This window comes from Malaclemys terrapin, chromosome 22 (genome assembly GCF_027887155.1).
Source record: "Malaclemys terrapin pileata isolate rMalTer1 chromosome 22, rMalTer1.hap1, whole genome shotgun sequence".
Lineage (NCBI taxonomy): Eukaryota > Metazoa > Chordata > Testudines > Emydidae > Malaclemys > Malaclemys terrapin.
This window is the reverse complement of record NC_071526.1, coordinates 15,048,594-15,070,749: the sequence shown is the minus strand read 5'-3', so window position 1 is coordinate 15,070,749 and position 22,156 is coordinate 15,048,594. Positions and strand designations below refer to the sequence as shown.

The window sequence follows — 22,156 nt, the reverse complement described above, 5'->3', positions numbered from 1 at the left end:
GTAATACAGTACAGGAAGTTCATACTAGTCAGGCAGCTGGGGACGCTGGACTCGTAATACCTAGCTCTTCCATAATGCTTTTCATCAATAGATCTCAAAGCACTTTACAGGAGGTCAGTATCACTCTCCCCTTCTTACAGATGGGGAAACTGAGGCACAGAAGGGCAAAGTGACTTGCCCGAGGTCACCCAGCAGCAGAACCAGGAATAGAACCCATGTCTTCTGAGTCCCCACCCAGTACTCTAGCAACTAAGTCACACTGCACTTGGAGCCTGACTGCAGAGTCCTTCCACTGATTGCAATGGGCATTGGATTAGGCCCTGAGAAAATGGCATAATTCACCATGCACCTAATGGTCCCCAACAGAAAATCCAAAGCAGCAAATGTATCATTATAACCCGGCAAAGGTGATTGCAAATTATATAGCTGCTCAGGCAGATAGAGAAAGCAGAACCTCTCTATGGATGTGCTCACTTCCTGCACAGCTAGACATAACCTTTCAGTTAAAGTCTCCTCAGTGGATCCAGTCAATTTTCCATGAAAGCACTTAACAAGGAAGAAAGGTGATGTGGTAGGGACAGGGGGCAAGTGAGGTGAAAGGGAAACACACTAGCTCCAGATAAGCGATGGTTATTGATTTTCGTGTTTACATTCCTTCTTCAAGAATAAAATCATTAGGATTTCTTTTACTTGCAATTGGTGCATCTGCTGTTCAGAAGTTGTACCTTGCAGGACAAATAGGTCAAACCGTCAGAAATGGAGGGGGACAATCAAATCTCCTACCTAGCCGCTTAAGTGTCATTCAGCTGAGCTGTTCCAAAGCCTCAATCTTTTTTTTTTTTAATTACTTAATTTATTTGTCCTTTTTACACCAACTCATAAAAACTAGTTTTTTGGCACATTTTCTTTTCCTTTGTTACCAGCATGCCACCATCTGACATCTACAAGCACGCTGCACAAGCCATGGGAAATTGACAAGTGATAACCACATCCTTAGAATCTACAGGCACTCAAATCAAAGAGCCAACCCGCTCATACCTGGGTACCTCAAGCAGCTAAATAAACAAGGTCTTGTGTTTTAAAAACATTGAGCACCTACAGCTTCCATTGACTTCAGAGGATTTTATGGGTGTTTTCACCACCTTTGAAAATCAGGCCAGTTTTATTTAGTAACCTGTACTCGTTACTCACTTTTTAAAATGTAGACCCAGGAACCTTGCCATCAGGTAACCCAGGTTTGAGCATTTTGGCTAGTGAGTATTTTAGAGAAGGAAAAAAACCCTGTTCTGTAAGGGGCAGAAGAGGGATTCTGATACAATAAGTGAAATCTACCACAGCAAAATCTAGCACAATGGAAGAAATTTGTTCCGACTGTCTGTACAAATGCTTTACAACCCCCAATACGGTCACAGATTTTTAGCTTAGATGTGTCTGCTGGAGTATCCATTATTGAACTGTTAGTTACAGTACGAGTTTATTAGCTCTCAAACTCATTTCTTTTGAAAAAGGCCTTGGTTTTAGTCACAGCTCTCAGTGCTCACGTACTGTATATAAACATCCGCACCCTTTTCTTTTTCTTGAAGTATCATGCATTCCACCTACACAGAAAGGGGAAATGCATCCATTGCTGATAATTCCCTTCAGAAATCCTAATGGCATGTGGCCCTCACATTAAGATTCTTTTTGATCAGATCATATTTAATCGCCTTTAGAGCTGTCAGCTTGTTTGTGAACAGCCAAGCTTCATCTACCCTAATAGCTAAGCTAAATAAACCAATTAATTATTGTTAACAATGTTTTTACTAGCAATCATAGGGTGAGCGGTTCTTACAAGCTGCCAAAGTAATTTCATCAGGTGTGACATTGCATCTAATACGGCTATGTGTTGACAGAATCCCACACTGCCAAGGGATATGTGCGTGTGTGTGTGTGTGTGTGTGTGTGTGTGTGTAAATATTCATTTTTAATAGGGGATGGATGTTCACGGGAACGTGCAAAGTGCATGCCTGGGACATCCTTGTTTGCGTGTGCATTTGGGTATTTGCATGCACAGACCTGGGACAGCCCCTGTGCAAATGTTTAAATGACCAGCCCTGGTGAAATCCACCCCGGGGACCAATGCAAGGTTTGTGCACCATTGCAACTCTATTTCGAGCACTGCAGTGATGCCTGACTCTTGTGCCAGCTCCGCTGAGTAGGGAGTAAGGGTATGCAAGATTTCAATGAGCAGTTCATGCTAAGGTCACTTAGCACCAGATCCTCAACTCGTGTAAACTGATGAGGCTCTGTTGAAGTCTTTAAACCATGATTTGAGGACTTCAGTGGTTCAGACATAGGTTAGGGGTTTGTTGTGGGAGTGAGTGGGTGAGATTCTGTGGCCTGCGTTGTGCAGGAGGTTGGACTAGACGATCATAATGGTCCCTTCTGACCTTAACGTCTAGGACTCTATGACTCTAAGTCAATGGAGCTATGCTGATTTACACCGACTGAGGGGTCTGGCCCATAACTGTTGGTTGCTCTGTGTCTGCAAATTCCACTTTGTGGGTGCAAAAGGGGAGTGTTTTGCAGCTGCACCCATTGCACCTTCCTTTTGAACGCTCGTCCCCTGCAGTTAGATAGTAACGCAAGCCATAATGTTGTTCTCTTTGTTTCAGTGGTTTCCTGTGGCCATCCCGGCTCCCCGCCCCACTCCCAGATCTCAGGCGATAGGTACACGGTAGGGTCTGTCGTCCGCTATAGCTGCCTGGGGAAGCGGAGTCTGATTGGCAACTCCACTCGTATGTGCCAGCTGGACGGGCACTGGAGTGGCTCCCTCCCTCACTGCTCAGGTGAGAAGGCCAGGAGACTTGGTCAGGGTTAGTGCGATGACCCTTTGCTTCTTCACAGTCCACCACCCTTCCACCCGGCCTCCAGCTGGAGAAGAGAAGCCACGAGGCCTCTCAGATCTATATTATTCTGAACAAAGGAGGGATCTGGATCCTGCAGGACTTGGAAAGCCCAGCTGGAGCTCAGCGGTCCAGCCTCCAGCACCTTGGACAGTGGGTGCCGATAAAGAGTAAACTTTGTCCCGTGGCACAGGATGAATAAATCATTGCAGCGAATGCTCTAAACATAACAAATAACACGGCACAGTCAAGACTGCAGCCTGCTCTTTGCTATTCAGTGGTTCCTATTGTGCTTCTGTGAAGAGCATTGATTTGGGGGGAGGTTTCATCCTCACAAATTGCTCCTCACAATGTAACTTCAGATTCTCCCTTTCTCTCTCTCGGGCATTCAGATAAGTCCGATGCTCCTATCTCAGGCTTCACACCTGAGCTGTTGCTCCGTGCAGCAGCGCTGTCCCGTGTACCGCACATCACTTTGGATAAGGCGTAGATACATGGGATGTCCCGTATCCACGACGGGCAGGGATAGACGCACGGTAACCGATTTCCAAGTGCTCATCGCCGGCAATCAGGCCTATATATTTTAAAGCGCTCAGGTGTCAAAATAAGTGATAGATTTACAAGAACCCTCAGCTCCCATCTCAACACAGGCAGATTTTTTGAAGCTCTGGCCACCCATCTTGGTGCCTCCCTGAGAGCTGAGCTATTCTGAAACTCTGGACCAGAGTGGGGTTTCTCCCCTCACAGGTTGAGAAATGTCCTGATAAGCAAACATCACATGTGATGATGAGAATCTGGAGTAGGGCGAATCCATCCTTGTTCCAGTCTTGTTCCTCACCCACATCCAAGTCTCTTCCATCACAAAATCAGCGGATTCCCTCCCCGATGGAACTGAAAAACTGCCCGAGCTGTGTAAAACTCCACTCCCACCCCATGCAGTCTTCCATTCCCTTGAGAGCAAGGCACGAAGGAGATGGGACTCTAGCTAGAGCAGAGGCAATAGGAGGAAGTGGTTAATTTTTAATTTTGCCACTTTAGACCTAGCAGCTCCACTTGACCAAGTTTAACCTGCACTTAAAAGGGGGGAAATATTAAGAGGCAATTTCAACCTCTCTGAGGACATATGTACAGAACAATTTGTGATTTGCTTGGTGTTTTATGGCACTTGGAAAGGTTCTTCTTTAATTCATATCCATTTTTTTAAAAAGCCTTCAGCTTTAGCCTAACTCTGCTCCTGTTGACACCAGTGGGATGGGAGATCTGCTGGTGACTTCAGAGAGAACAGAGTTAGGCCAGTGCCATGTGCCTTTGAAAACCCCACCCCCTGCAACAAACTCCAAACCACTTGGGACCTGACTTCCTCCCCGCTACCCCTCCCGGCTTCCTTGCACCCTCTGTGAGTCATTCCTAGCCCTGCAAAGAGGGTGTGAAATGTGACCACTGGTACGTGTCAGCCAACGATTCTGATTTGCTACTTTTTCACACCAAACTCAACTTGTACTGGTGCAAATAAGAACCAAGGTGATGGGAAATCGGACCTTTTGTCTTGTGCTTGCTCTTTAATAATCAGCAATTCAAACATCAGTTAAGGGCCTGATTCTCCATTGTCCAGCATGCCACCTCCTGCCCCAAGCACTCCCCTACACTGAAGGCAGCATAGGGCCATCTATGCCACCCCTACACTGCTCCTGCCCTGGGGAAATTCTCCGGGGCCAACCTTTGCAGCCCAGAGCGATGCATAGAGGCCAGAATCCAGTTGAGGCTGTTTCCAATGCAAAGGTTTTTGCCATGTGCAGGCAGCTCGTTAATTGCGACAGTGGCTTTAGCAAATCAGAACAAGCCATTTTGGAATAAGTCGCCCGCAGAGGAGAACAGTGAGGCCAGAGAGAGGGATTCCCGCCACCCTTTTAAAAACAAGTGTTTTCCTGGATGACAAATGTCTTCATTATTTTTTACATCCGACACAATGCCGCAAAGCTCATTACCGTAGCAAAGCACAGAGGGCCTGGGAGCTCTAACTGTAGGAGTGAAATATTGCTCCCTGGATTGGGGCTGGTGTGTTTACAGAGATCATTAGCAGAGAGAGCTGATAACAGTCAGACTTGGCATGAGCCTGGCATGTGGGGAGACATGTTCTCAAAGAATCCCTGCAAGGCAACCTCTTCTGCTGCCTCTCTCTTCATGTCCCCCTAACTTTCCGCCAGCAGTGCTGAGCGCTAGTGATTTCTGCAAGCGGATGTTTCTCGGCTGGGTTCCTAGCGCGTCTGTGCTGCAAAGCTAACAGCTCCTTGCTCTGCAAGGATAACAGGGTTGGGGCGGGAGGCTTTGAGCATCTCATCATTTCTGCTTGGAGGGGAACCATCCGCCTGTCTGATGCTGGCAAACAAACCTCTTGCTGCCTAAGCAGCTGCTGCAGAAAGTCTCTGCATCTGTCTAGGTTTCTTTCTGGAGATTCGGGAGGCATGGGACCTCTTTTGCAAGTGCTTAAAAAGCAATGAGCTTCCCAAGACAGTAGACACATGGGTTGAAATAACCACCTGTGCAGAAGGTCAGCACAAGAGCTAAATTCGGACTTTGCTGGCTTTCCCCACCGGGTGAATTTCACCCTCCCCACTTACTACAGTGATGTGTGCGGTATAATGAAACATGCCATGCCAGCCACCATGTTTCAAGGCTCGGCTGCAACAACCACCACGTTTCAAGGCTCGGCTGACTTGTGGGAGAGCAGATTTAGAGACACCCCACCCCCACATCACCAATGGGTGAGGGGAACTTGGAGCTCCCTGGCCCGCTATGTAATTCTGCTGCTTGGTCCCCAAGGAAGTCACCAGGAACAGAGGGGTGAAACTGAGGGAGAAAATTCAGGCTGGCTATAAGAGAAAAAACGTAGTGGCTGTGAGATCTCTCGGGCTGTGTTTAGTCTCCCAAGGGAAGGGTGGAAGGCTTATCATTTAGGGGTATTTAGAGCAAACCCACTGGGCAGAACATTGGAAGACATCCGTCCCTGGGACGGCAGGGAGAGGGAGTGGATGGGTTAATAGGTGGTTTCCCCCCTACCAAGAGAAATTCTATGGCCGGCACTGTGGAGGAGATGAGGTTTAAAGATCACAGTGGTCCCTTCCCACCTTAAAATCTATGAGGCTCCAATAACTATGGCTTCATGATCCCAGCGGATAACTAGAAGGTTAATGAAAGGATGCAGCGTCTAGACTGGCTACTCTATGGTAGCTGCTTGTGTAGCACAGGTAACTCCTCTCTGCCGCTGGGGAGAAGATGGGCCAGGACCGACGCCTGCACTGCTGCCCCTGGCTGTTGCTGACAAAGTGTTTTTCTCCGCTCGGCAGGAGGCAGCCAGGGAACGTGTGGTGACCCAGGGATCCCTTCGCACGGCATCAGGCTGGGCAGCGAGTTTGGTGTGGACAGCGTGGTTCGGTTCAGCTGCGAACCAGGCTACACCCTCCGGGGTTCGTCGGAGAGGACCTGCCATGCCAACGGCTCCTGGAGCGGCACGCAGCCGGAGTGCGAAGGTACCGCTCCCCTGCTCGCGGGCTGTCTCTCCAGGGGAACGTGGAGTACGCCACACCCCTTATGGTGCTGTTATGTGCCCCATGTACCACAGCTCAGAGGCAAGCACCGTGGTTGCCTCATTGGTGAGGCCTTGTGAGGGCTAGTCCTGATGGGTCCCAGTAACCACTCAGACACATGGCGAAGGGCCAGGGTATTTTACTAAGCTTGTCAGGAAAGGGAAAGGTTACAAATACCCTAGGTACAGAGGCTGAAACAGTTACAGTTCAAAGTGAGCCATAGCAAGAAATGTCTGGGTCCCAGGAGCCGTCCAGTGTAGAGTCCGGGCCTAGAGCCTCAGGCGTCCTCTCCAGTCCAGACTCTGTTCAAGCAAATAGGAGCTTGTGGGTTTCCAGGTCAGACTCCGTTACGGTGTCTCTCTGGGGCCTCTCTGCAATGGTTCCCTGCACGGTAAGGTCCCACACGGACCTGCACCCTGCTGACCTGTACGGCATTCACAGCCTGGTCCGCACTTGGCTCTGCATCCTCTGCCTGGAGATCCCCCTTTGCATTCAGCTTCTCTGCAGCTCCCCGCCGCCAGGCAGCCGCCGCATCCAGCCGGAGCCCAGTTACTTTCTGGTGCAGGACTTTTCCCCTCGCCTGGCCAGGCGATCGGGGATGTGCAGCAGGGAGGGGGCTCCTGGGTGTTGTAGTGCCCTACTTAGTGGAGCCATCACAGCAAGATAATTAGGGCTGCCTTACACCCGGCCTTGCTGTGTAGGAGGGGCAGAAGGCGTACCAAAGCCCCCGGCTGACCTCCCCACTGCTCTAGCTGGCAAGAAACCATGAGGGGCACCTGTTTTATTAGCTTACTGCAGGGTTTCCTGCCAACCTTTGAGGGGACAGTGGTTCACACTTTTGCACCCTCCAAATACCTGCAGGTCTCATCCCCCATGTTCCATGTCCCAGTAGAAAAGGGGTGGGGGGCACATGTCTCTGTGCTGTGTCCAACCTGGATCTGCCAGGCCTCATGCAGTGGTCTCACTGGGGCCCCACGATGGCTGGGTTCATTTCAGCATCTGAGGCTGGAACGAGGAAAAGTCATCTGAAGAAGTGAGGTTCTTACCCACGAAAGCTTATGCTCCCAGTACTTCTGTTAGTCTCAAAGGTGCCACAGGACCCTCTGTTGCTTTTTACAAAACCCTGGAGCCGGCCCTGACGGTGTTCCCACCTCACCAGTTATTGGGTTGGGTGCAGGAATGGCTGGGTGGAATTCTCTGGTCTGAGCTATCCAGGAGTCAGACTAGATGGTCATAATGGTTCCTTCTGGGCTTAGAATCTCCAAATCCGGGGCCACCAATGGATTAAATACCAGTTCGGGGGAGAAAATTCAGCAAAAAGGGAAACTTTCCTTGCCTGGAACCTTTGTGAAAGCCAGAGCTGGTGCATGCATGAATAAGTTACATGACACAGCGGTGCATAACACAAATTAAAATCCTAATAAACATTTTTTATTTTAAAAATTCCCTTTTATGTTGTTTGAAGAAAAAGAATAAAAAAACCCTAATCCAACCTGATAAACCCCGGGCCAGCTCCTGCGAGCCACTGTGCTGCCTGTTGCTATTACAGAAGTGTTTAAAAATCAATCCGAGAAGGAACAAAAGCTCCAAACTAGGCAAGAAACCGATGAGCAAGGAGACCTGCGCAAGTCCTTCTCCTCAGCTGATTTGAAAGCCAAGAGCTCGGAGAGAGTTTAAATGAATTGGAAATGTATTCCAGATTGATGCAGCCCTTGATCGAAGACACCGCGTCACATTTATTAATTTACTGAGGCCTTCGGGCGGGAGGGGCATTATTTTTTCTTTCCCCTTTTTTGGGGGGGGGGGTTGGTGGAGGGGATCAGCAGGGGCTGTATATATTAATATGGGATCAATAACCCCTCGAATTCAAAAGGCACTAGGATGCAGTGGGGATATTTTAGTTTTGAATCACAGCTTTATGAATAATAGTAACATTATTCCTATAATGTGGTGGTTTAGTGTTAGGCTCGCCAACCGAAATAGGCAAGTCATTCTCAGTGTGGAGTCGTGCACTGTGTCTCTGTTGTTTGGATTCACGGCAAGGTGCAAACAGGGTCAGGTATCTGTGGGGCTGCACTCTGTGAGTCTTAGATTTGACTTTCTGGAGCAGGGATTTCCATCTTTTTCTTTTAATGTTGCGAGTACATGTAAGGCAGGCAGGAGTGAGGACTGACAGCACTGAGGCAGCACAAGCAGAGTTATGCAAGCTCTTCACCTGCCGTTATTTCACATCTTCTCCATCCCGACCTGCAGCACAGCCAGCCATTCAAGACCCCGCCTCCCCCTGAACCAACGCAGCTCTGCCAGAGCGTCCCGGTCCTAATCCGCAGCACCCCTTCCTGTTCCAGTGCGGGGCTCGCCACATGCAACGCTGCTGATGCCCTGACTTGCAGCCCCTCTGCCAGGCCAGTCGGACTCCCCAGTGCCCCTCCCCCGGCTACTCCAGACCTGTCTCTACTGAGCAGACTCTCAGTTGTGCCAAATGGTGCAGGGGAAGGCATGGTGTTTGGGACATAGGCTGATCGGAGACCTAGGCCACTGGCTCACTGGTGCTTCAGCTGTAAGTCAGGCTTTGAACCCAGGGTTTGAGAACTGAGCCCACAATGCTGACTCTGCTTCCCAGCCTGGCATGCCCACAGCCACTGTTACAGCCATGTGCACGGTCATTTTTGTCCCACGCTGCACGGGGATGGGGTTTTAACCAGCAGCGCTCGCTGTGGTTGGCCCCAGGCATGTGCATTTTGGTAGAGGTGGAAAGCAGGTGGCAAAGTCCTTTCTCGCATCCCCGTGTACCCCCACAGGGGCAGCCAGTGCAGCTGGCAGCAATTATCTACCCAGACAGGCATGTTTGGGCAGGATGGGGGCCAAACCCTGGCCCCAACCCACTATCCACCAGGTTGCACTTGGGAGAAGAGCACAGGCAAGTGAAACAAATCTTGTTCTTTGCTCTGTTTCCGTCAGTGTCCCTGAAGCCAGCAGGCCATATCCAGGCATGGTGCCTGCCTCCATCACTGCTGAAGGTACTGTCCCCAGCTCAATTCCTCCCCCCCCCCCAAAAAAAATCTCTTTGGACCCTAATCAGCTGTATATGGTTTTAGCTAAGGATATACATGTAGTGGGTAAGGCCAAAACTTTCAATGCCTAATGGGGCGTGAATCCATATTTAAGCACTATACTGAACAGAAGCTACAGGTGCTCAACTCCTCTGCAAGTCAGGCCTCTTATTTAGGTGCTTGACTTTAGTCACCAAGGACCTGATTTGGCAATGCACATCCTTAACGTAGAGCATGTTCTTAAGACCTATTGGCGTCGATGGGACATAAACACAGACTTCCCTGCTTTACAGAAATGGGGTGGGCTTAAATGCATGCTTCAGTCCCTCTGATGTGCCTTAAAGCTAAGCGTGTGCTTAACTACTTTGCTGCATCGAAGCCCAAACGTTGACATCTGTGGCCCGCATACTCTACATGTCACTAGCTGATTGGTCTGCTTTAGAAACCACACACAGCGCCGGGCTTTTTTAGCTTCTGCAGAATGTGATCATGGTTTCTCAGTAGTAACCACGTTCCCAGACTAATGAAATCCTATTGAAAAGCTTGTTCCGACCCAGCCGCTCATATGTCTGTAGGTAATTGCAACTTCATCAAAGGCATAACTCTTGGATCGGGTTCAGCAGACCCGCCGTAAATAAGCTCAGGTCCAAGAAGAACTCCCAGAGCCAGGAGTCATCTATATATTTTTGGACGGGAGGAGGGAGAATACCCCAGCACCCAAATTCCATATTCCCCGACTCGTTAAAACCTGGTGATTAGAGGTCTCCAAGGCGTGATCTGAATCAGAGTGATTAATATGTTCCATATCCCTAAATTGGGGCTAATCATATTTAAAAACCTGCTAAATTGCATCTCCCCTTCCATATTTCTGAATTAGCCCATTTGAATGTATGGACCTCTCCATGGGAGCCCCATTCAGCATTGGCGTGGCAGAGCTCCAGCATGCCAACGCAGCCATTCAGCGCCTCTGTAGGGCATTGTCTGTCTCTGACTCACACCTCATGCTCGGCGGCTAGGAACAGAAAACATAATCAAGTCAGGAGGAGCCTGCAGGGCCTCAGTTCGACCCTGCCCAGCGAGTGAAAATCGTTCCCTTCTGTTAGCCGCGGTGCAAAATGGGCATGGAGGAGCTCTGTCTGTTCTTGAGTAGACCAAGGTCTGCGGCACAAAAAAAGCACTGTTGATTAATTACCACCCTTGTTAATGTTGCCAGAGAGGCTGAGAAATGAAAGGGGACAGAGATCAAGCTGCCATCTTGCCCCCTGCAAAGCAAGGGTGCGCCAGCTCACTGCAGGTGCTGCGCTGGGCAGAATCGTCTGTTGTCCCTGCCCGGTGATGTGGGAGCAAGTTGTTTATAGTCCCTAGAGGCCCCGGCTGGGATCAGGACCCCATTGTACCAGGTGCTGTACGGACACGTAAGACAAGTCCATCCCTGCACTACAGGTCTTACCATCTAAATAGACCGGGCGGGGAAAAAGTAGGAAAACTGCAGCAGAAAGAGGTGATATCCCAGTCCAACAAAGCACTGGGGCACATGGTTCACTCTGAAGACCACGGAATTTAAGCATGTGCTTAACTTAAAATAAGTGTTTTGCTGAATCAGGACCAAAGTGACTCACCCAAGGTCACGGAGAAGGGGTGTGGCAGAGGCAGGAACCGAATCCAGATCTTCTGAGTGCCCAGCTGGGTAAGGAAAGGGGCTTTATTACCTTGAGCTGTCAGGTGCCTTTCAACTGCTCTAGAAGTCAAACAAGAAAGAGGAGGAATTATTTTTAAAAAGCCCACAATCATTTTTTCATAAGGTACAAATGGATTGAGATCAAACGAGTCAATTATCGGTAGCGGCTGGAACGCCTCAGCGCTGCTGACTGTGTTAGACAGCAGAGGCCGCATCATTTCCAGTAGAACCAGCTTTCCAGGCTTTCTAAAATCTCAGCTTTCAAGCCCCATTTAGCTTTAATTTCCAGCAAGTTTTAAAATGTACATGCAAATTTACAAGCTCCCCTCCCTCCCCCTGCTTTCTTCTCCGTCCATCTCTCCATGCACAGCGCTAAGGAATGAAGGGCCGGGGGAACAAAACAAAAATCACTTGCTCTCCTGCACAATAGACGCTGCAATTGCATTGTTAGTTGCCGTTAAGCTTTATAGTTTCTCCTCCTTCCTTGAAAAGCTGAATGGAACATTTGCTTTTAGCATGTTTATTATCGCGCCAGATGAATTAAACAAAATCCGCAGCCAGAATGAGGCAGGACCCTCGCTGGTGTTTGCCAGTTTAAGTAAACAGAAATGCGTTTATTTTAATTGATCCCAATTTGACCACTGAGAATATGCTTGTGACAGGATTTTTTTTCCCCTCTGCATGTTGAGGGGAATGTAGGTTACTATTTAATTTAAACAGTATGTAAATTACCATCTGCAAAGTGAAGGCTTTAGGACTCCGAATGCTCTGAGCTATGTGTTATTCCCGCAGTGGATTTTGCCTGATGTGTCAGGCATTGTTAGGAGACCAATTCAGCCTGTCTGCTGACTGGCAGCAAGACCCAAAAGGACTATTCTGTCCGCTGTAAGGATTAGACCGGGGGGCACGTGTGGGACATTTTATTTACATGCTACCTAGACTGGAATCCTCTTTAGTAAACAGCTTTAATCTGTAGGAGAGGAGAAGAGAAGCTTCCTGGAGGGAATTGCTGTGCTTCAGGTTTGACAGTCATCGAGCCTTAAAATGCCACCAGTTCGGAAGGGGAAGGACCTTTTAAAAAAAAAAATTAAAAGAAACACCACTCAGTGTAATTCAATGGGATTCACCCTGCTGGGCAGAGGGAATGTTAAGAGCAGCACTGTGTGTAATGGTATGGGATGAGAACACGTGCCCTAGAAGCCTCTGTAGTAAATAAATAATAACGTGGCCCCTTCTTTTGATACTTGTGATGCCCCTTATGGCAAATGGTAGCTGATATCCATGGCCTTGTAGCTTGGCTTCCCAGGGGAGGATAAATCAGCGACATAGTCTGAGTGTCTTCTAAATGGAACTTGCTATGTTTAGGCACATACATCAGTCCTGAACTGAGATGGTCAAGCAGCTCACAGGACACTCCCTTCTTCTGGGAATCTCATCCCAATGCGCCTGCCTGGTTCCCTGGAAGCAACTGTGCCTCAAGAAATGACTCTAATCAGAGCCCAAGGCAGACACCAAACTCCCCTACTCCCTCTCTCCCCAAGCTGCCTCTGGCATAACTCAGAACTAACCACCACATGCCATGTCTTCCCAAGAGTCAAAACTTGCTTGCAGAAAAAGAACTTGGAAGACTGTGTGACAGCGCTGTGACGGGTTGCCCCCCTTTGGATGCCACCTGATGTGCTGAGATACCACTGAGCCTGCCTGTTATGCCAACCTGGGCACCCTTTTTACCTGTCTTGCTGAGCCAAGCTATTGAGCTTCCTCCAGCACACACACAGGCAGGGCCGCTCCAAACTTCAGAATGAAACGGACACTGAGATCAGTTCTGGGAAGGCTCAGCTTAAGGGACTTGCCCTAACACTCAGGTGTCCACCTCCCTTGGAGTGCAGACCCAAAGATATAGTATAAAATCCGGCTCTTCCCTCAATGTAGAGGAAGGTATGCACAGCCTCTTATTCCCCTCCCCCACCCCCATTCAATTATGAACTGTACACACGGGGTTATGTTATAAACAAGAAATACATTTATTAACTACAAAAGATGGATTTTAATTGGTTAAAGAGATAGCAAACAGAACAAAGCAGATTACTGAGCAAATAAACCAAAGTACGCAAACTAAGCTCAATATACTTAAGAAACAGGTTACAAAATGTAATTTCTTACCCTAAATGTTATTTTAGGCAGGTTGCAAAGTTTCTTTGGTTCAGAGTTCCAGTTATATTTCTTTTCAGACTGGACCCCTGTCTCAGTCTGGACTCCCCCAGCCTTCCCTTCAGGTGTCTTTAGCAGTCTTTCTTCTTGGGCAGACAGACCCCAGGGAGGAGGAGTCCTGTTTGTCTTCCTCCCCACACTTAACTACCGGTAGGATTTAGATAAGGTGGCAATCCTTTGTCCCCCCCCCCCCTTCCCTTCCAGTGGAAAGTTACAAGTCCCTGGTAATGTTTAGTATCTGGTGACGATACCACCTGACCACTAATGTCATAGTTACATCCCGGACACCTCCCTGGAGGGGGAGCAATTAGAATCTTCCTGGTTCTGTTGTTCCTTCCTGATGGCTTATCAAATTTGATGGCCTGTCATCTGGTGGGTGTCTTCCCAATACACACCCAGTTGTAATTGTTGCATAGTCCATATTCCTAACTTTAGATACAGAAATGATACGTGCATACAAATTGGATAATCACATTCAGTAAATTATAACCTTTCCAATGATATCTTGCATAAAGAATCTGTTATGTCATATTCATATCATAAGCATATTTTCAGAAAGAATGTGGAGTGAAACGTCACAAGCGTCACCTGGTGAAAACTCCTATACCACTAACTGTTACTACTCGCCTTCATTTTGAAGTCACTCTTGATTAGTAGCCATCTTTATTTAATAACCACAACTTGAATAGGTAGGAAGCCATGCAGGAAAGCAATCAAACTTGCCCTCGACTTAACAGCAATGAGGGGAAACAATTAGATGTTGAAAGGATCTACAACTTCCAAACGACATCAGTGGGAAAATTTTCAGAAGAGCTCACGGCCAGATTTTCAAGGGCCCAGCTCCCATTGCTCCATTTACAACCAGATTTTCAAACAGTCTCAGCACCCAATGCATTGAGCTCTATTTAAAACCTGAGCTGGTGCTGAGTTTTTTTTTTTTTTTTTCAAAATCCTGGTCCACAGGTGTGTTTCAGGGGTCTGACCACAGTCTGGTGTTTGTCTGTGTGTTGATCTGGATTCTCTAATCTGACCTGGCTTCTTTCTGACTTTGCTGGCCAGTGCAGGTAACTCATGCAGGGAAATAAGGATGCTGCTTATGCTCTGTTACTGTCTTGTGTAGGCACACAGCCAGTTTCACAACTGAGCTGCTGTCTCCCTGCATAATGGGATTAGCCATCCCATTAGTGAATCTCATGCACCACCACAAATGATAAAGTCCCATTACTTCCCAAGCAACGCTCGCCTTCCTCATTGTAATTCTCGGCCTGATCTCCCCCCCCAACACAGGGCTCTCTCCTTATCTTTAGCAGCAATGGTGATTACTTTTAACAGCCACGTCTATCGTGTTGGTTTCAAAGGGCCTCCATCAGAATAATATAGGCACAAAATATAGGTGTGCTACGGAAACAAAAAATATATGGGGTGAAGAGATTTACAACAATTAGTTATTAATGGAAATGTTTGCAATTAGAATACATCATTTTTAGTGGTAAGCATTCCATGGCATTGCTCATAAACCAGAGTGTGTTGTGCTAACTCGGGAATACAGTAAGGCTGTCTTCGTGGTTAGAGCAGGGGATTGGGAGTCAGGACTCCTGGGTTCTGTTCTCAACTCTGTGAGGAGAAGGTGCCTAGTGGTTAGAGCAGAGAACGGCGAGTCAGCATTTCTGGGTTCAGTTTCCAGCTATTCCACAGAATCATTATGTGATCTTGGCCAAATCATTTCATCTTTCCCTGACTGATTTTCCCATCTGTTAAAATCAGCATAATAATGCCTCCCTTGGGGGCGTCATTCATTACTCATTTGAAAGCGCACTGAGACCCTGAGAGGAAAGGCGCTACAGAACAGCATGGTATCATTATTGCTAGACCCCGAAAGTGAAACTGACTAAACAGATCAATCTAATTTTACTTTCCACGGCTGAGGGGAAGTTCAAGAAAATAATCAGCATAAAGTGTGAAAAGTGAATTAGATCGTTAAATTCCTCTCCATTTTGACAGTCTGACAAGCTGTTAGTAATTCAGGTGGAGATTTATAAACCCAGATTCAGAGCGGGAGTGTGGCTGCTTTGCACCACATTCCTGGCAACAATCCAGCCACCGTAACAAGCCAGAGGAGGCTCACACCAGTTTAGGGAGATGGCGGTACGACAGCTCCCCTTCCTGTCACCAGTGTGGGGGTGTGGCCAAGGGAAAGGGGGCAGGGCCATGGGTTCCCTACACCTTTGCATTCCTTTGTTGCAGCTGAGGATCTGACGCTTTTTGTTAAAATCTATCATTTTATATGGGTCTCATCCCTTGAAATATTTTCCAGTTAACGAAGGAACAAGACCAACAGTCCCAACCCATGTATTTTGCTTGTCGAATTATTTTCTTGTTTGGTGAGGAGTGGGGTTGATTTTGATATGTGCTTCCTCCAAACACCAATGCCGCTCAGTTTTCTTCTGTCACCTGATCGTGCTTGTGCTCCCAGCTCCCATTAATGCCATGGGAAATTCTTTACATGGATTGTGGCTTCCTGGCTTGGGCTCTGAGTTATTTTAAATATGACTTTGAAGTCTGAGCAATTGCCCATAAATTTGAAGTCTCTCTTATATCCAGGGCAATGCAGGCTTTCGGCAGACGTCTGATTGGCATTACTACTCTATATTCACGTGCTCGACTGTGCCGTAACATTGCACCGTCGTCATTCCTTTCCCATTGACACCTTTTTCCGAAGTCACGATTGATTTTTGTAGCAGTGGCTATTTTAGAATCGGCTGTGTGCATTTTTGGTGGGGGCGTACGCGAGGCAGGTTGGGGGGAGGAGAGAGGGGATGATGCATAGACATGACAGTGAAATATTTATCCAATGCTTTTCCTAAGCTGATAGAATCTGACTTTTATCCCCACATTTATTGGAAATGACACTATGTATCATTGAGACTTTGGCTGCATGAGGAATCTGTAACTAGAGAGCACCCCACGTGATTTTCGTGCCATGCAAAATGTCTGCGGACACAAGCTGGAATGGTTATTAGTTTTTCCCTGTCAAACAGATACACATCCGACAAGCTCATATGTTAACCTGCTGTCAGCAAACCAAGTAACAAGGAAGAAGGGGGCCTCTCCTTACAGCTGTGCACAGTACATTCAGTCCGTGACCCAAGTGAGATTCATTTACCTGTGCAGAATGGCAGGCAATATTCCATTTCCACAGGCGTCTGGTCTGGGGGGCAGCGATAGAGCCTGGAGACTTGGGCACCTTGTTATTTCCAAACTGATGCTCTTGTAGCATGCGAGATGGTGTTGCATTGCCAGGGGAATTTCCTTGTCAAATAGTCAGAGACAAACGGTTTAAGCCTTTATTGATTCATGTGATTTTCTTTCATGTACTGTAATTCCACAGTAAATGAGGGCTGGATGCAATTATTGCAGGTACTTATTTTGCCATGACAGGACTGTGAGTACTGCCATTCAGTCTGATGCCCTTTTATTGCAGTGGAACCGAGGCAGTTTAGACATAAAACCTGGGTGCTGACAAACCTATAATTGTATCGTCGCAATAGTCTCCCCCAGCTGAAAGCATAATTGGATATACGCAGGCAATAAGCAGGAGCGGCTGCCATTATGGAAGGGTAGCTGAGTCCCCCGCTGCTTCGATTCCCTTGAAGTCTGCAAAGATTGGCTTCCAAAGCAGACACGAGCCCCAGCTATGAAGCTTAGATCCCTTTAACTGTCTACAGATGCTGGGACCTACGGGTTTGGTTCAACCCATGATAGAGACTTGAAGCCAGCAGTGAAATTCAGAGCCAGATCAGGGTGCCGATTCCCATGCCCAGATGTGTCGTAATCTTGAGCTGCAAGAAGCGCCTGAAGGGAAAACAAGGTGTCTCATGGCCCATATCGGCTCCTCTATTGACACTAATGTGACAGTCATCGCCAGTTTCTCCGTTTGTGCAGACATTTCTAGAAACTGGACTGAACCCACCTTGTTTCACTCAGCTCACCGAGCCAACATTCAATGGTATCTGTTTTGGTCACTACCAACCTGGGTTTGAATTCAGACTAGCAATGAGAGACTCCAATAACCTGCTAGTTCTGAGCTGTCTAGGTGCCACCTCCTCCTCCATCATTCCACCCAGAGCCCAGCTTTGTCTCTTTGAGCTACATGTCAGGTTCGGCTAATTTAACGGCTCGATCCTGCAGAGTGATCAGTATCCAGGGGCATAAAACCAGCACCTCTTTCAATTCAGTAGAGACCTGTAATCCAGAGGCTTGCAGCCAGGGTATGTTCTTGAATCCCAGTGTGAAATCAATGGGGTACGTGCTGGAGTATCTTCTGCTGGAGAAATTAGCTTCTGGTGCAGAAGAACTTCTTGGTCGCTCACCACAGAAGTCAGACAGCATTGAGATGTGCTTCCTCGTGGTTTCCCAGGGCAAGTTGTATCCATTGCTCTTGGGATTCTTTACTTGCGTTGGTAGGTACAACGCGACAAAGAGTCCTGTGGCACCTTATAGACTAACAGAATTGATAGGTACAGTTGATTTCGCTCCAAAACCGCATGTGGTCCACTGATGAATCCGGAGATTTTTGCAGCTAAATTGCTTTGGTTGAGATCAGAGTCATCTTTAATTTTTTTCTAATTCTGCTATTTTGGCTTTTTAGTTATATCTTGTGGAAACCCAGGGACTCCAAGCAACGCACGAGTTGTATTTAATGACGGCTTGGTTTTCTCCAGCTCCATTATATATCAGTGCCGGGAAGGCTATTATTCCACGGGCGTGCTGAGCAGGCACTGTACTGTCAATGGAACCTGGACAGGCAGCACTCCTGAGTGTACAGGTGAGCAGTTGAGTGGATTCCTGGGAGACAAGGTAAATAACAAACATAAGGCACTAGGGCTAGGTTTTCAAAGAATGCATGGGACTCCAGCTTAAGACTTACAGGCACATGTAAACCCAATGTGTTCAGAAGTGTAATAAAACTATCTACTGCCCGTGGAAATAATTCTTCATGCAAACTCTTTGAGGCCCCGAGTGCCTCATGGAATACTCCCGCTTCGGATGGTCTTTTCAGCTAAGCTACGTGCTCTGCAGTCATAAATCTCATGACTAGACGTAAGCTCTACTACAGAGTCCTGCCCTATGGTGTGTCAGCTCCCAGTACGTGCCCTGATTGGGCCATAGCTCGGAAGGTTTAGTTGAACATATATTGTGTTCACTTAGGTCCTTAGAATGACAGATGAAAGGTGTGGATGAGGCCAGGCCTGTGTTAGGAAAATGTATTCTGTCTGCAAACAACATACAACGTCTAGGACAAACAGGGACAAGTCATGTTTAAAAGCATGTTAACTGGTTATGATTAAACCTCAGGGCCCCCGTAATGTGCTTATTAACACGTCGTTTTGCATAATGCTAGGCCTTAGAGCCATTTGTTACAACTATTGTCCACTCCACTGAGCATGGGCAAAGTTTTTTGCGCACACATTTCCAAACTTTGCTCTGGTTGAGCCAGCTCCCTGGTTTACCCTGTAGCCCATACATCTCAGGGGCTGATAGATCACCATCATCCGTTGAAAGATAGTGGGGACTGTGAGGTTTCTAGCCATTGCATATCCATATGCTTGAGACATGTTATGTACACCAGAAAATTTAACCATTGTGTCTTCTCCTTTCCCAGTGATAAACTGTGGGGATCCTGGTGTACCAGCCAATGGCTTTAGGCTGGGAAATGACTTTAACTACAATAAAACGGTAGTGTTTCAGTGCATTCCTGGCTACATGATGGAGTCAGACAGGGCATCCTCTTTGATTTGCACAAAAGACCGAACCTGGAATGGCACCAAACCTGTCTGCAAGGGTGAGACCCCATTTACTATAAATGTCTGAGGAGATTAGGTTACAAGCCTCAAGGCTCCTGTAACTAAAGATATCTTAGTAAGCTTTACTGCGAAAGTGCCACATAACTACATGGGGCCAGACTCTGAACTCTTTGCTCTTATTGATGAAGCAATTATATGAGGAGTCATTGGAACTACTGGTGAGTAACTGGTCATCAGTGGGAGTTAAAGGGCTCTGAACCATAGCAATTCCTCACTCATTCAAGCGAATTATGCTGAGTAGGTCCAAAAATAATGACCATCTAACCTGTACTGTGGTTTAAAAGAAAGAAATACTCCTATATTTACCCTGCAGGGATACCGTTTACTCAGATTGCCAGGCACTGTATGATACATCACGTGCAACCAAACAGTCACAAATAGGACATTCACTGGACTGTAGTTCAGCATGGCCAGTGAAGGTAAATCTGCTGCCTTCTAGGAGAACCTGGATCTGATTCTCCATTGCCCTGCACCAGGGCAAAGTGTTTCCATTCTGAGGTAGAAGCATGTGGCTTTCCCCCTGCCCTCACACACATCCTTTGCCCTAGTGTAAATAACTGCACGTGGTTACTGCATGCCACTCACTCTCCTTAGTGGAGGGAAACTTGGCATCTTGTCACATTTGCCTCGTTAGTGTCCCCTGACAGACAGCAGGAGGTCAAGAGGCACAGAGCACGGAAGGCTTGCAGGAGCGCGCCCAATAAATGATTTTTAAAGGTAGCACCCACTCCGGCTCCTCTGGGCAGCCCAATTGTATGCATGACGTGCAGTAGGAAGGAAGATCGGCCCCAGCCTGGTTAAAAGTGGGCTGCAGAATCTATCGTAAGCATCCCAGTGCACAAGAGAATCCAAAAGTAGCCACCCCAGTGTGGAACTTGCACTGTGGTTCAGAAGACATAAATAATCCAGGCCTGTACCTTGCAGTGACATACTTCGAAATTACCCAGCCGCTGCAAAATGCTTAACCTGTGCAGTTTATGGTTTCTTAAGTATGGCTTATGACTTACTAATCCAGTTGCATGAATATCTCAGGTTCCAATAACTGTTGCATTACGCTCGTAAGTACTTCTTGTAGAAATGATTGACGGTATTATAGCTCTGCCACGCTAAAGTGCTGTTAAGCTGTGTATATACGCTAGTCTGCAGAGGAACTTTCACACTGGGGTAATCTGTCCATCCTACAGTAGCTCAGATTTAAGAGTCACATAGTTTTCATGTGTTTGCCATAGTTTCTTCTTTGCACATTTACTAATGATCAGAGGTGTTTGATGTTTAATGATTTTTCACTCTGTCTTGAGTCACTTTCTCCACCTGGGTATTGCACAGAGCTGAGCGCTAACCACACCCAACCCCCTTGAGTTCCTTTGACAATCCCAGCCTAAATCTGCGATGCAACAGCTTTCGATCAACACAACAGTGTGTGATGGTAGAGCTAATGCAAACCATTCTTAACAAACCTCAGAACCAGCCTGGCTTCCTTTTGGACATGTCATGGTTCAAAAGGGAGAGTTGGAGAACCGGTGGCCCCTCTTAAAGATCAAATGTGTCCATTTAAAAATAAAAAGTATGTATATACGAAAGCCACATTTTATTTGAAATCAAACACGGACAACAAGTGCCCTCTAAAGCAGAGCTTTCTCCAAACTGGGGTAGCCTCTAAGGGTCAGATTCTGATCCCATTTGCACCAGTGTAACTCTGGAGTACGTCCATTGACTTCAGTGGCATTATTGGGGATTTATACCATTGTAAAAGAGATTTCAATCTCCCTCATTATGAATGGATGAAGCACTTTGCATAAATATGCAAGTCTTCACCCCAAACTCAAATCAAACCTGAATGAAGCATTTTCTTCGGCCTCCCAAAAGGTCTGGAAAGCTTTTCTACCCCATGCTTGTATTATTTTTCAGAGCTGTGGTTGCCTCTGCTTCTCTGATCAGAATGCGGAAGCACTGGGCATCTTGCAAGAGAGACTGATTTCTTTGTCAGTGTTTTGCTGCCCCAGGGGTACTGACAAAATGTGAAGCAGCATCTGGATGCTTGTCTGATCTCAGTCTGCAAAGTTCTTAAGGTCCACCTGTCAGAAATGCAGGTCACTTGGGATCTTCCCTAAATACTTCACTCCCCTGCAAGGCTGTGAAGATAAACACTTCCTTCTTTTTTCTTCTTGCCACTTTGAGCTAATGTAGCAAGAGCAAGACACAATGTGGCTAGATTCTCACTTGGGAGCTACGTTGATTTACACCACCAGCTGAGAATCTGGCCCCGTGCTCATATGCGCTTGAAAGCAGAGTACTATAAAACTTTCCAACCAGGCAAAATTCAACCTCATTGTTGAGTTAATCGCTAACTTGAAACTTGTCTAGGTTTTCCAAAATCTGTGAAACTTCTGGAGTACCTGGGGGGATGTTCGCACTAAGCTGGGATCAGATTCATAATCTTCGGTGGAAGCTAGCAAAAGCCTGCTGATCTGACTGCGAGGTTTGGGATTTGGTTGACCCTAAAACTCAAAGAAAAAAATCCCAGGATACACAAACACACCTGCATATAACAGAAAGTGTGCACAGACCCCCTCTAGCTAAATTCCCTGTGATGCATTCAGTTCACAGAAAGTAACTTTGATCCTATGTGGATTTGTTTGTTAATGGAAATAACTACGCTGAGAAGTCATTAGACCTGAATATGCTTTTTGTTTGCTGCTCAGCTATCACCTGTAAATCCCCACAAGTCATCCCCAACGGGAAAGTCATGGGCTCAGATTTCAGCTGGGGCTCAAGCGTGAGTTATGGCTGCCTGGAAGGATACCAGCTCTCGCTACCTGCCGTCCTGACTTGTGAAGGGAATGGGACGTGGACCGGAGAACTGCCGCAGTGTTTTCGTAAG

General features: G+C 47.2%; 1 protein-coding gene across 1 annotated transcript in view; it reads left to right on the top strand.

The window, feature by feature from the left end:
- CSMD2 (CUB and Sushi multiple domains 2) overlaps positions 1-22,156 on the top strand; it is a 579,057-nt gene that overhangs the window by 527,546 nt on the left and 29,355 nt on the right. The window contains exons 56-60 of the mRNA XM_054012126.1: positions 2,655-2,828; positions 6,230-6,412; positions 18,060-18,236; positions 19,074-19,253; positions 21,978-22,151. Coding sequence (XP_053868101.1) covers positions 2,655-2,828; positions 6,230-6,412; positions 18,060-18,236; positions 19,074-19,253; positions 21,978-22,151 — 888 coding nt within the window. The remainder of the gene's footprint in view (positions 1-2,654; positions 2,829-6,229; positions 6,413-18,059; positions 18,237-19,073; positions 19,254-21,977; positions 22,152-22,156) is intronic.